The sequence below is a fragment of the Epinephelus lanceolatus genome, chromosome 24 (assembly GCF_041903045.1).
Source record: "Epinephelus lanceolatus isolate andai-2023 chromosome 24, ASM4190304v1, whole genome shotgun sequence".
In the NCBI taxonomy this organism is placed as follows: domain Eukaryota; kingdom Metazoa; phylum Chordata; class Actinopteri; order Perciformes; family Serranidae; genus Epinephelus; species Epinephelus lanceolatus.
Window position 1 is genome coordinate 12,657,124 of NC_135757.1, and position 13,890 is coordinate 12,671,013.

A 13,890-nucleotide genomic window follows, 5' to 3' on the forward strand; every position below is an offset into this window, starting at 1 on the left:
CATATAGGCTACTGTTGTTTAGCAAACCTCAATTACTGTAGTCAGAGAGTACAAAGGTGGACAGCGAAGCTTGATTTGAATTAGATCTTACGCCTAATGACTCATTTTGGTGCTCATGTAATACAAAAAGGGTACCCACTATAATTGCAATGCACAATGATCACCTCACAGACTTGGTAGAGATAGCACTAAAAGCTTACAAGTTGCCACCACTGAGGCTGAGCATCATGATACTATCATTTTCATGAAGGTACCAGCGGAGCCTGGTGGGTGGAGAGTGGATGCTGGCTCAGTCCCTCCGGCTGCTGTTTCAGTGAGTGGAGGAAAATGATGTGTTAATCTTTGCAGGGGCTGGCAACTGTGCTGTCCAGTGATATATTGTGTGTTGCGTGTAATCTGTCATTGCTTATTTAGAAGTTCTCAATCATGTTACGTCTATGCTAGAGTGATTTTTAGATAAATATCATAATCTTTCTTCACCTGCTGGGAGAAAAAAAGTGGATTAGGTAATAAATCACAGCTCAAATGCTCTCTTGAGATTGTCTACCACTGTGGTTCACCCCTCCAGTGCTTAAAATAAATGCTAATAATTGCTTGCCATAACTGTTTCACCCGCCGCAGCTCAGGCCGCGCTGCAGCCGCCACTCTGTTGACCATTCATTACGCAGGTTAGGGCATATTTGGAGCTGATGACATTATCAGATATTGAGGTTGAGGATGCTGTGTAATAGCTTTCTCCAAAGATGTGTCCCAGTGACTAAATAATTCATCGCCTTCCAGGGGGGGGAAATCTCTCTTTCCTATAATATTTGGTCTGGGTCATTAAATAATTCATCCGCCCATCCATAAATAGTTTGTTCAATTGGTGACCTTTTCGTGGGATTAAGGAAGCACAATAATAAATTCTTCAGAGACCTGGCATAACGAATGGTACAATTATGAGGCAGGATTGGATCGGATCGGTTGTCGCAGCCTGGTGTTGGTTGCTAAGTGACAGCAGGAACTTTTCCGCCCACTGTGTTTGCTGTTAAAGTCTGAGTGACTGAAAGGACAAAAACAATCACATTATGGCAGTCTAGACTTCGGCTGCGCACAGGACCTGTTTGTGACTTGCCGTGTCTTTGACAGCTTGTCATTCACTTAGTGATGAAAGTGCTTCATGAAGTCGATTATTTCCAGAGCTCAATTATCACTCCTTTCCTTGCTATCTTCATCGTGTGTGCAGAGGAGAGAGAATACTTGATGTTTAATGAAATAAACAAGCCAAGTCAATTCTGGCGGAGGCTGTGATCCCTTATTGTTATTCCTATTAAATCCTCTTAAGTCACAAAAGGCAGATTGAAATGAAATAGAGGAGGTTAGGGGTGCGGTTTGATCATGCACAAGCTCTTCCTCCTTAGTCAGTATATTGTTTTCCAGCTGATCCACCAATAAGCTTATCTGAGATTTGCCTAAAGCTGAATGTTTTATTGCAGTGTTTTACTCTTCCTTTTCAGTAATGGGTGGTATTTCAGGTGGTGGCGGTCTCTGAGTCTGTGGGATTAGCCATAGCCTTGTCTTCTTGTGTGAAAAGCAGGGTGCCAGCTTTAATGGGAAGGTAGCCCAGTGAACAGCTCGGCCTCTCAGCGGCCAGCGCCTCCCCATCGACTCTCCACCTGGTCTTTGAGCACCTAGCTGGCCGCAGACATGTCGATCCTGTCCCCTGTCCTCTCCTCTCCTTCTCCTGCGCTTTCTTTTCGCCTCCTCTGTGCTCCTTTCTTCGCCTTTTCTTTCTTACAGCTCTACCACCCGCCCTCCCGTTCTCTCATCTTCCTCTCAGTCTCCTTCCATCTATCCCATGTCCCTGGCTGCCCTTTCCTCCTCCTCCTCCTCCTCTCACCCCCGCCTCCATCCTAAAGCAGAGTAGCTAATGAAGAGCCCCATTTAGCCGGTGACTTTGGTTCAGTCGGCGTTCCGTAGCGCCGGCTTGCCTCGGCTGCCGTGACTGGCTGTTGAGGCTCTGACATCACACAGGGGCCAGCTGTTGATTTGGCGCTGTCTCCAAGGCTGGCTGGCTTGATGGGTTGTGGCAGGTAGACTTGTGCTCGCACAGCACTCTCCCTCCCTTCCTCCCTCCCTCCCTCTCTCTCCCTCTCTCTCTCTTTTTGTGACACCCACTCACCCTCTCCCTTTACACTCCCCTCTCCCCATCTTACACTCTCACTCAGTCGAGCGAGCGAACAGGAGGCAGCAGGCTGCCGAGGAGCGAGCTGGGAGGCGACTCCAGCCTCCTCTCCAGCAAATTGTGCCTCCTGTACAATGGAAACTAAACGGTTGAGTAGCAGAAGGGATGGAGGGCAGAGCTGCCGGGCAGGTAGGTCCTGCAGCTTCGAGCCATCTCACACGCTTTTCTGATTTCCTAATTTCTTGTTTGTTATTTTGTTCTGCTTTTTCAACATTTAATTTCTGCCTAATGTGACTGCCTCTTCTATTCAGTGCTGCTTTAAAAAAAAAACATGTTAATCCACAAGAAAATCTCTTCCGCACCAGCTTTTCTGTGTCTTTTATCATAGCATGGCAGCAAGTCAGCAAGCAAGTGTGCATTCTTTCTCTTTGGCTTGTTAAACTCGGCGCAACACGAGATTCGGTGTGCTGTCAGTGCTGTGTTACTCAGTGAGCTGAGCCAGAGCTTTCCAAATCTCCTCGCCAGTTTGCCAATGCTGCTTCTGCTTTTCATTACGAGGATAATTAACCAAGATCAGCCAATAAGAGGCTTCGCTCTGCATTGTTCTCCAGCCAAGCTCATCCCCTCTCTCCCCTGTTTGTTCTGCAGGTGTTGTCTGCAAATGGACTTTTAATGAGTCTGGCGGACTTTTTGAGTTATTCTCCTCTCATAAGGCTCCATAGATTAAAACTGCTAGACTTGCATGTTAGTTTTCTGTGTTTATTGTTTCTCCTCTAATTGCCTAGATTGATATTCCCTGGAAGCTCTCCTATGGGATAGGTAATGGATTACCTACATGCTCTGCTGTGGATTTAATTTATTAATGCTGGCTGACTGCGCCTCTGCTCCGCCGCACCGCACTCTCACCGCCTTATGCGACCTGGAGGCAGAGCGAGAAGCGCAATTAGAGGCTCATTTGTGCCTGTTTATGTTTTTTCAGTTAATTCAGTCTGAGCTATTACAGGCAGTTCCTTAAACTGACACTGCCTCAGTCGCCCCAGAAATTGAGGCAAGCAGTGTATGAAAGTGCTATAATTTCATAAGCTTTACACTAATCGTTTTCTGGTCCAATTATATAGCTCCCCTGTCAGTGCTTTCCTTGCTTTGCAATTAGCAGAAATGGCTAGAAAATGGGAGATTAGTTACTCAGTTTAGCAAAACGCTGAAATCAATTTTATTGCAGCGCCATGAGTGTGAACCAGCATTAGTAACCTAATTAACTGTTTATTTGATGTCTGATTTTATCAGCCAGGGTGCATGTCCTGCGCTCTGCCGAAGCCGATTTATTCTAAATCCATCTTTTTGTTATTGTGTTTGGAAGTCGGCAATTAACTGCACAGCTTTAAAATGTGTGGCTGCACTTGCTTTGATTCCTGTGGTTGAAATGTACAATTTTAGAAACCAGCCGTGCACAAGTGGTAATTCTTACTCAGATATGGCGAGCAGGTGACACAAAGCCCTCAGACATGGCATCACCTTTGTATCTGAGCCTCTGCTTTTGTTTCACCATGCTCCACTGAATAGAGCTCTGTTTAGTATTCTACATCTCTGCAGACAATATCCCAGCTGTTTGGCAGCGCTCCTACCGTTGTCCTTTTTATGTGACACTTGCAAAAGCTCATCAGCGGCAATAAAGCGTGAATTATTTTTCAGCTCGTAATCTGCAGCCGCATGCAGCTCAGATGCTTAGAAGTCATCGGTGGATTTTCTTTCGCGGTCACACAGAAGAAGCCTGCGAAGGTGATGGCTTGTTCTTTTCCGCCCCGCTGTTTGACTCATCTCCTCGTTCTCTGCCGAGAATAGAGCCAGGGATGGAGTAGCAGATAGAGGGAGGGATTGAGGGTCCTTCACCTCCAGTTGAGCTGGTTTTAGCCCAGACAAGAGCCCTGATCCACGCAGAGCCGGGCAGAACAGAGCAGAGCGGAGGTGTTGGAGGGAAAGGTCAGCCTTTGCAAGAGCGAGGCAGGTGTGTGTTTGTGCTTGTGTGAAGGGGAAGGAAAATAAGTATACTGGAGTGTGCTTGCTTGCCTGTTCCTGTGTGCACGTGCCACCACCAGTAGGCTCTTTGGCGCTTCACAGTGATTGAAAAATTTCTCATTAGCTTGCCATCAAACGTAATTGTCCGTGAGAGTATTCTGTTAAGAGCCTGGTGTATGATTAACTCAGCTCAGTTAACAGCCACCCTCATGACCCCACTGTGGGTTTTTTGAGTATTAATTTCCATCAAGAATATATGTGCAGGAGAGAATGTGTGTTTGCATATGTGGCTACACCATTCCAGCTGTTATTGTCTGATTAAATCATTGTTTTATTGTCATCCTTGATTTGTATGACAATTATTTCTGTTTCCTGCATTGTAATTGAGCACGTCTGCATTTTAATACGTCGATGCATGTGACTGAGTGCAGATGGGCAGGTTTGATGCATTGGTGTGAGTGTGAGTTTGGCTGATATGCCGTGGGGCATGGCGATAAAGGTGGTGTGAAGGGGCGGTGTGACACTGAACGATGCCTGAGGGAGCCTCTTTAAGGTTGCTGCGCTCTGCGGCGACTGTAATACCAATGAACCACTCCCTGTCAGCTCCGGCGCAATACTGGAGGACGCACAGACGGCAGGCAGAGTGTCTCTACAAGTTCACTGCTGCATGTCTGTGTGTGTGTGCATGCATTTTGCGGAGCTAAGGTGTGCTAGAATTTGCTCAGCACCAATTGAGCGGTGATACTTCCCTGTGCCTGTCAAAACATTTTTTTTTTCTTTTTTGGGGGGGGCATTGTTTGCGCCATTAGCATTCATGAGACTGTCTCCACCACACACACACACACACACACCCACACACACACACACACACACACACACACCCACACACACACACATACACACACACACAGGCTCAGTGTGAAGTCCTGAAGCCCGCTCAGTAGCTCTGGTCATAAAACCTGGAGCGCCTATGGCCAGACTCAGCCGCACCACTGTCAGAGCAACTTTTACACTCTGCGTGTGTGCATGTGTGATAGCTGCAGGACCAGCGCTGAATTACAGAGCAGGGCTCCACATTCTTCCATTTCGGGCATTTAGCTGGCGCTTCCTTTCGCAGCAGCTTGAATTGGCACTTCTTTTGCGAGCGAGAAGGGCAAAATCTTGAGCCACAGCACCAGAATGATACACGCCAGAATAAGCACAGAAGGGGTGCTGGGTGCATTCAGAAAGAGATAAGAGGCACAAGGTTAGAGATAAGAGTATCTCTGAACAAGGGGAAAAAGACATTTGGAGATGACCAAGAGACTTATAGATTACAGGCTACAAACTGCGTATAGTGGGTTGTGTTCTCTCCAGATGTAAGTAATTATTTAAAGGACATCAACATTGATAAATGGATACTGCCTCGGGCCTCACACTCGTCCGTCTGCCAATGCCAGGGAGAAACGCTACGGGCTGAATGGGCGAAAATGTCACTTAGAAAAGCTAATATTCAGATTTCCCTCACTCACATCATATCACTGTGTATGAGATCACATTTCTACCAAATATAACGACAATCATGGAGTCTTCTCGCAGTTCAGGTCACTCTTTATAACACTCACAGTATTCGTGGTTTGGCTATTCGAACAAAAGCAATGCACCAAATGGCGACTCCTCCCACCCATCATCATCTCAGTCTGCCGCTCGGGCTGCAGGCTGAGGTGTCACAAGAAGGAAGATTATAAAGTGAGCAGGGATTCCACTTGACCTTTTTGGCCGGCACGGGGGGGGGGGGGTCTCACCACCAAGACCATGTTGGGAGCAGCCGCCAGACCTTGGCACCGCCGGGTGCCAGAGTCAATGTGGCACCTCGCCCGCTCACTGAGACGGAGATTAGGGAGAGGAGGGAGAGGCTGAGAGGAACGCAGGGAGGCATTGAGAAGCAGGAGCAAGGAGCAGCTCTATGTATTGTTGTGTAGAGCTGAAACATAATTGATTGATGGGTTAGTCGTTGGACAGAAAATGAATTGGCATCCATTTTGATAACTTATGAATTGTGTATTTTGGTTCCATTGTAAACTGGTTTGGGTTTTGGACTGCTGGTCACCTTGGGCGTTAGGATATTATGATGTGCACTAGTCAATATTTTGTGGTACTCTATAGACCACATAAATAATGGGTTAAAGGACTAAACAATCAGCATATCAATCAGTGGATGGAAACAATAGTTATTTGCAGCCCCAGTCTGATGTTTATCATCCTAATTTGGCAACTGCGACCAACTGCAACCAATAAAGTTGAGCAATAATGTCACATTTTCGCAATGTAGAGGAGGAACATGGCTAATTAAGGCAGCAATTCAGCAGACCAGTGAAGGGAAGCGCGCTGTAAAATACTGATTTAGTACAAAAGCAGGAAATCACAAAAGACTCTTTCTGCAATATTATGTCAATATTTTTCAGCGCTGTTGTTGTTGCCGTTTTCAGATGTCTGCCCTGCCCCACCAGTGTCACCCTGTAGTTCAGCAAGAAAGGAATTTGCTGGAAAATAGAGATTGTACGCTAGACGATTTGAAATTTATGTGCCACCAAATGGCAGAGGATTTTCAGCTGAGAAATGCTATCTTCCCCCCGCTGCTCTCTGAATTCCTAATGCTTGGTTTTTACGAGGTTGGCAGGGGTGCCTTCTCCTGTTGCCTCCGCCGCACTCCCATCTCGGTGCTCATCAATTATTTATGACGCATCGGCACGCACAAGCCCAGAAATACACACTCAAACCACACTTTTACTTTTTGCTCCGACACACAAATATTTCAGTTTGCTGACGTCCTGGCTGCTGTCAGTCCATGCGACCTCGGTGTCAACGCTGCTCCCAACCCCTGACCTCCATCACCTCTAACGCCACAGCGATAACCCCGTGCCTCTCTTGGTTGCAGGTCAGCAGGGGTCATGAGGGTGTCAGAGGCCCCGGTTGCTGTTCAGAGCAGCTGAAGCAGACATGGGCAAAGAAGTCTCGAATGGCATCGGTAGGCTCAGCCTCATCGACTTCACCAGCCACATCCTCCTTCGCCACAACCACCACTGGCTACGCAACAAGTACGTCTCCTTTTCATTTCTGTTTGACTAGAATAGTCAGTCAGGGGATGGGATACATGTTCTGGGGATCTTAATGCTATAAAAGTCAGGTTCCAGAAAATCTGCTACTGTTCTGTGAGTCTTAGAGGAGGGTTCATCACGTTAAACAATTGGTGGCGCTAAATCTCCAGTTGGGTGCCATTAAACCACTGCAGAAGAAGATGGTGCAACAAGATGACGTAATGAGCAGAGTCAGTCAAACTATTTGTATGTCATATGTCAAATATGTTTGTGTTAACAGTCTTTAGCCAACATTCATTTCCTTTTTACCTACACAATAAAACACATTTATTCACATATAGAGTACTGTAGTCCTAAAACCTAGAAATGAGTTAGCATTTTTGCACTTCAGGTTCCTTTTCCTCAGTGTCAAGAGGTTTAGATGCCTGAAATAAGATCTGTGGTCAACACAAGCTTAAGAGATTATTTATAGTTTGTTCTACGACACAGTATATGTCAGTTAATACCCAAATTATACATGTTTTTTTTTACAAGTGGTTAAATAAGACTACATTATGTCATCATGCCAAACACAACTCACAGTTTTACAGTTCCTTTAGCGTAACGTTAGCATTTTACGTCCGGTGATTGCTTACGTCCAGAGCTTATTTTCTGTAATAATCCAAAATCCAATGGAAGAATCCCATTGGGTTTTTGTCAAGGGAACCATGGTGATGCTAACGTCAGGTCGGCCTACAATAAAGCGTCATCCCTGCAGCCTTCTATTGACTCACCAGTCATCATTTCCATTGAAACATGAAGAATAAACATAATGCAATTTCCTGTTATTCTGAAATAATACTCTTGCTATGCCCTAATCTTATTCCCCAACGGAACTGCTGTACTGTGAATGGATTAACCATATCTATAAGCAATGTCACATAATTGGTTGAGTTGTTGTAGTGCATACATTGTCCCAAATGCTTCCAACAAAGCTCAAACCCAGAGAAATCTGGTATTCTGATTAAGGACACTGTCTGTGTCATTTGGTCGGCATCATTTGTCAGTTGTGTCATATCCCCTTTGCGCATGCATCGTCTGTCATTAATTAACTTTTTATCCAGTTTAAAGCATTTAACAGTAAAGTTTTTGACTATTTATTTTAAACGGATGAAGAATTTTAGTCATCAGATGTCTGGATCTTAAGTTATCAAAGCAACAAGCTGAGCAAATGCCAGCAGCAGCTCTGCTCCAGCCCCTGCTGTGCCAAACTGTGTCAGAGGAACACTGATTTGTATGTCAAACTGCTTTTTTCAGTTTTTAAATCACCGGGTCCACTTATTATGGAGAGGAGGAGACCTCTGTGGATCATTCGGCTCCCAGTAAAAACCTCCTGAGCGTCTGGATCTTAAGTTATCAGAGAAAAAAGTTTAGCACACATTAGCAGGAGCTGGGCTAGCGGCACCTTGTGTGATGAGCAGAATAACATCAGAGAAACACTGACTGTTAATGAAATGAAACATGAAACTGCTTTATTTAGTGTTTTTGTGGTTGTAATTACCTGGTCCGTGGAGAGGAACTGACCTCTGCAGATAATTCAACCTCCTGAGCGATGAATTCTGAATGAATCCTAACCAGGATTCGATTAAGAGACCCCTAGCGGCAGAAAAGTACCTATTGTACATTTAATCTCAGGCAGCCAAGCTTTAAATTTTAAACTCAACAAACTACAGTCAAACATTTGTTAATCTCAGACCTAATGGGATGCTTTGGTGCAGTGTTAAAAAATATTTTTAAAGTACTGACGTGATACGTGATTGGTTGTGGCTAACTCCTGCTCGACTATTACAGCAAGAAAGCAAGTGGCTGCCATTACAAGTAATCCAGTATGACATTACAATATTAAGGGTGCCTTAAATATACAGAGAAGAAGAATATGGTGATGTCTGTTTTCAGTCTCGCTCATAAGAGACTAATTTGCTACTCCTTAAATTCCCAGACGTTTCCTTAATATAACACCAAGGATCAAATGATGATCTATATTACTTATGCAGTCAAAACATCAGGGATTCTAAACAGGCTCACAGTGCAATTACCTCAGCCGTGAGAGACGAGACGGCGAAATTCCAATGCATCAAAGTCTGAAGCCAAATTTAGTCCAACACTCCAGTCCCATGATAAAATGTGTTTGGAAGAATGAATGATTCGGTGAGGGACAAAATAGCTATCCATCACAAGCCTGGCTCTTGAAAATATCTGTCCAATATTGCAAATCTTCAACAGAGTGACTCAAGAGACTTCACTCATCAAAATGTCAGCAACAGACGCTAAATATTCAAAGGCGTGCACGGCACTCTGGAGTATTAAGCTGTTTTCCTTCAGAATGTAAAAATAATGTAAAGCAGCAGCCGGCGTTGCTTTTGTCAAACCTCTGACAGGTCATTGAAATTCAACATCCGACTCTCCAGTGCCCGGCTACGTTTTAGCTAACCTCCTAGCCCCGCTCAGCATCAGGTTAGCGGTCCATTTGCCTGGCAGAAGAGCTCAGGAGAGCAGCGGACCTCACTAGAAGTCAATTACTCTGACATAGAGGAATTGGATGCCGCCTTTTAAAAGAGAGCGGCTCCCGCTCGCTGTCTCAGCTCTTTTGGGACGGAGATAAACAATCAAGTCTCAGCCAGCCGCTTTACTGCTCAGCGATCAGATAGGAAAATGGCTCTGATCACTGCCGGGCAAATAGGTTGATGCCCCTGCTGATTGGTGAAGGCTGGAACACACACGCAGCCAGTCACGTACACACTCAAGCACAGAGTAGGTGCTGTCATGTGTGGATCCAGTTTTGATGTGCAAAGTGAATTTGATGAGCCCGTTTCTAATTAACCTATTAATCATAGCTCTCATGTACCAGATGTCTGCCCTCCCTTCTTGTGCTGATGCGTATGTCTGTGTGTGCGTGTTTCACTGCATGGGGCCTGGCTGCATAATTAGGGCATACCAGCAGGATGAACTCGCACCATGACTTCAACATAGGGAGGTCATGGCATTACACAGTTGTATCATGCAAAGGACTATAGGTGCAGAAGCAGCTGAAGTTCCAAGATCGGCAATAATGTACTTGTTTTATTTTATTTTTTAATTCTGCCAAATAATTCTGACGTCAACCCAAAAAGTCTCCATGTTTTATGCACAATGTTGAAACTAGAGTCATTAAATTAACCAAAATCTGGAGCATGATTTGCATGCTCGAGCTGTTCCCGAACAATATACACACTCTGGTTTTCAGGACTAGAATCGGGATATGGACATTTCACCTTCATGGCTTCCTGTTTTTTTGGTTGACTACGCACAAAAATATAATTAGAGACTTTGCCTTTGGGACATTAATCAAATAAAAACACCATTAGTAATGTACCTTCAATTTTGTTGACAATTTTTTTGCTGAGAATCCATTTTTAATATCATGTATACCTGTTTAATAGCACATTATGTTTGATTCAGCATAATTATGTCATGGACTTATCGCACAATGTCTTGACATGACCTTGATAATTCTTTAACCTCGATACTGCCCTTTGTGTTAACGTTAACGTTTGCTCACAAGAGAAAGCAGCAGGGTTTTCCTGAACATTACAAGACTGGAGCACAGCGATTCTCCAGTTTTTTTCCTACTTGCCCGAGTCCAAAGAAACACAAAACAAAAACTTTAGAGATGGCACAGTGTAGCTTAGCGGTAGCCTGCAGCTACACAATTGGAGTGGAAGACTCAGTCCTTGTAGACCTAAGCTTGCTAACCCCTGGCAGTGAGCCAAAAATTTTGTTGTTTGTAGTTTTATTCTCCAGCAATTTCATCTTCTACTCCGAAATCCACCAGCAAACTGTCTTGCTTCTCGGCCGTCCATCCCCAGGAGCCGACTGTAACTAGGTGCAAGAGGCATTACTTGGTTTTGTATATGTTAGCCTCAAACTGAGTGATTTTGGGCTACTCTTTTGAAGGGTAAACTTTGTTGTAATTATTTCTGAGACAATATATTGTCCAATAAAAGCAGTTATGCAACACACTCCTCACTTAGTCAATGTTCAACAGCTTTCAAACTTAATCTTTGCAATTGGTGGTGCTCCAAAAAAAGGTTGGGTGTGTCTCATGCAGTAAAAACTCGACCCTCTGTGCCTCCTTCAAACACTTTCAAACATCGATGTCAAAGGTTTATTATTTTTGTGGGCCCAAGTGGGGACAGACGCTGTAATCTGAAGCTGTCGGATCTCACAGGAGCAAACAGTCCTCCTGCTGTGTCTTGTCCAATCACGTCCATTGTCTGAAGCTGAACAGCTGCGGAGCTGTGAGACAGCACAGACAGACAGTAAAGAGTGACTGATGACCACAGGCTGTGCTGATGACACAAACCGCCTCCTTCCCCCTCCTCCTGCCTGCTCCTTCCTAGACCCTTCTCACAGCGCACGTTGAGTTTGAGTTGTCAAACACAGATGTAACTAATAACATTAATAATGGCTGAATCCCATTTAGATACGGAGCCATCAGTAATGTTATTAGTTACACCTGTGTTGCTGCTGCTGCAGCAGCAGCAGCTGCAGCTCTAAATGTCTGCCGTGAAAACATTTGTTGCTGCTGTGTGGGAAATTAGCATCTTTACAATCACTGTTATTACTGCGGCAGTGTTGTAGCTTCCTCTTTCAAAATAAAACCCGCAAGAAAACCTGAGACAAAGCACACAGTCATCACTGAACAACAACACGGAGGAAGAGCAGGTGCTTTGCTGTGGGCCTGATTTAACGATGCAGTGTGAACAAGTAAGTTTTGTTTACGATTTTTACTTCTAATCCGCCTCATATACATTGTATATTATAATTTGGTGGGGGTTTTTTTAAATAATGCAGGTGTGTTTATTGCATTTATTGATTATTTCATTGTGTCCTGCTGTGCATTATTCACACATAGTTTAAAATGGGTTTTGTATCAATAACATAATGATGATAAACTGTTTCTCTTATACAGTGTAGAGGAGAAGGATGAGGACAATGACCAGAGGCCTCCACAGCTATTGGACACATTCCATATTTTCTGTCTTTTTTTTCTGAAATAATGTATCTGCTCCAACTAGTGAAACGTTATTATTATGTTGGTGTACATGTACAGTTACTTTGGTTTATGCTTTTTTAAAAATGTGAGGAGCACGTATGAAACTGCTGCTAATAGGAGAATATTTCAGGTTGCAGATTTGTGCATTAAATAATAAAAGCTTTTTAAAAAGCCTGACTAGTACAGGATTTTTAAAGCTGATACTACTTTGATTGTCTCCAAATAATGCAATCATAGAAACAATTTAATGCAGCTTGATGCATAAAAATCCAAAGAAAGTAAATATCCAAAATTAAATAAAAAAATATATTTTCTTCCATTACTTTTTATTAAGACATTAGGAGTAAGTTAGAACATGCATATGATGCACAGGTTTAAGTCTGTTACGCTTCATCATCCAATTGGGTCAGCCCAGAATTCTGTTTAGGGTCAGGTACCTGAGGGAAGAGGATTTGTGGCTGGTATTTTGTGTTCATTGTATTTCTGCGTTCGGTTCTGGTGGGAAAAGAAAACTTGCAGGTCTGATCCTGGGTGTTTGATGATAAATACATTAACATGAAATAAAAGTAATTTAATTTAACTGAATCATTTGAACAGCGCATGGTTATCCTGGGATTTGCGCTTTGGCTCAAGCCGTCGAACTTGTGTTGGGGTGGTCAGGTCATGGAATTTATTGGTCATATGTGTGGGTGGTGGGGTGGGTGCGCTACTACACATTGCAGTTCTAGTTCAGGAGTAGGTTTTGAAAATTACACCATGCTGGACGATGGTTTAGCCAGAACGAACGTACAGCCTGGTCTAAGAAAATTTTTACAGTCGATTATAATGTCGAGAATGAGGTTATACATTTCTGATTATTGACTGTTGTGCATTGAGACATAATCTTTCAAAGAGGAATCACAGTGTATCCAAGTATCGTCCCTATGATGTACATCCCTGGAATAAAAACGTTTAGAGCACATTTTATTTGTGCATCCTATTATTAAATGCTCTGAAACTGAAATAAAAGCCTGTGCAGCCTCTCATTCCAACATGTAACCAACATGAATTTTTATAACCACGTGATAATTTTTGGTTATTTTTTTTTAATTCTCATTGACGGATTTGTCTCTTTCAGGTTCTCTGTATTTGCCAGCATCTCCCAGTAAGACTTTGCAATGAGAATGTCCGATACAGTCGACACTGAAACGATGAAGGTTTCCGAGGCCGCCGACACGTCGCCATCTCCAAAAGACAACGCCACCAAGTCTGAGGTCACTGACCAGAGCCAGAGCAGCAGAGACGAACACAGCAGCAACAATAAGAGGGACGCACAGGTAAAGAACTGAATGACCCTAAAAATACTCCAGTGACACCTATTTCCTATGAACCTCCAACTGGCATTGTATAAACTGAATGATTGAAACTGACTTTTTGCCACAAAGTGCACAGACAGTCTTTTTTTTTAACATTCACTCAACCCGTCACATAGTCGTCTAATCATGGAGGTTAGAGGTGTCAGCAGCCTGACCGGACCCAGAGTGATTCTCACTTTTCTTCCACACTCATCTCCGTGAAAA

At 43.9% G+C, this 13,890-nt stretch overlaps 1 protein-coding gene across 25 annotated transcripts in view; it reads left to right on the forward strand.

The window, feature by feature from the left end:
• The window catches only part of r3hdm1 (R3H domain containing 1), a 49,818-nt gene that overhangs the window by 1,152 nt on the left and 34,776 nt on the right, over positions 1 to 13,890 (forward strand). For 16 of the 25 annotated variants that reach the window (XR_013490452.1, XR_004501021.2, XR_004501022.2 and 13 more), the window contains exons 1-3: positions 2,201 to 2,353; positions 7,098 to 7,257; positions 13,449 to 13,647. Coding sequence is in view for 18 of the 25 variants with exons in the window: in XM_033615795.2 (XP_033471686.1) it covers positions 13,489 to 13,647 (159 nt within the window). In the remaining 7 variants the exon portion in view is untranslated. Of the gene's footprint in view, positions 1 to 2,195; positions 2,354 to 7,097; positions 7,258 to 13,448; positions 13,648 to 13,890 lie in introns of those variants that run through there. The other 9 variants (XM_078165553.1, XM_078165560.1, XM_078165559.1 and 6 more) reach the window with 3 other exon arrangements.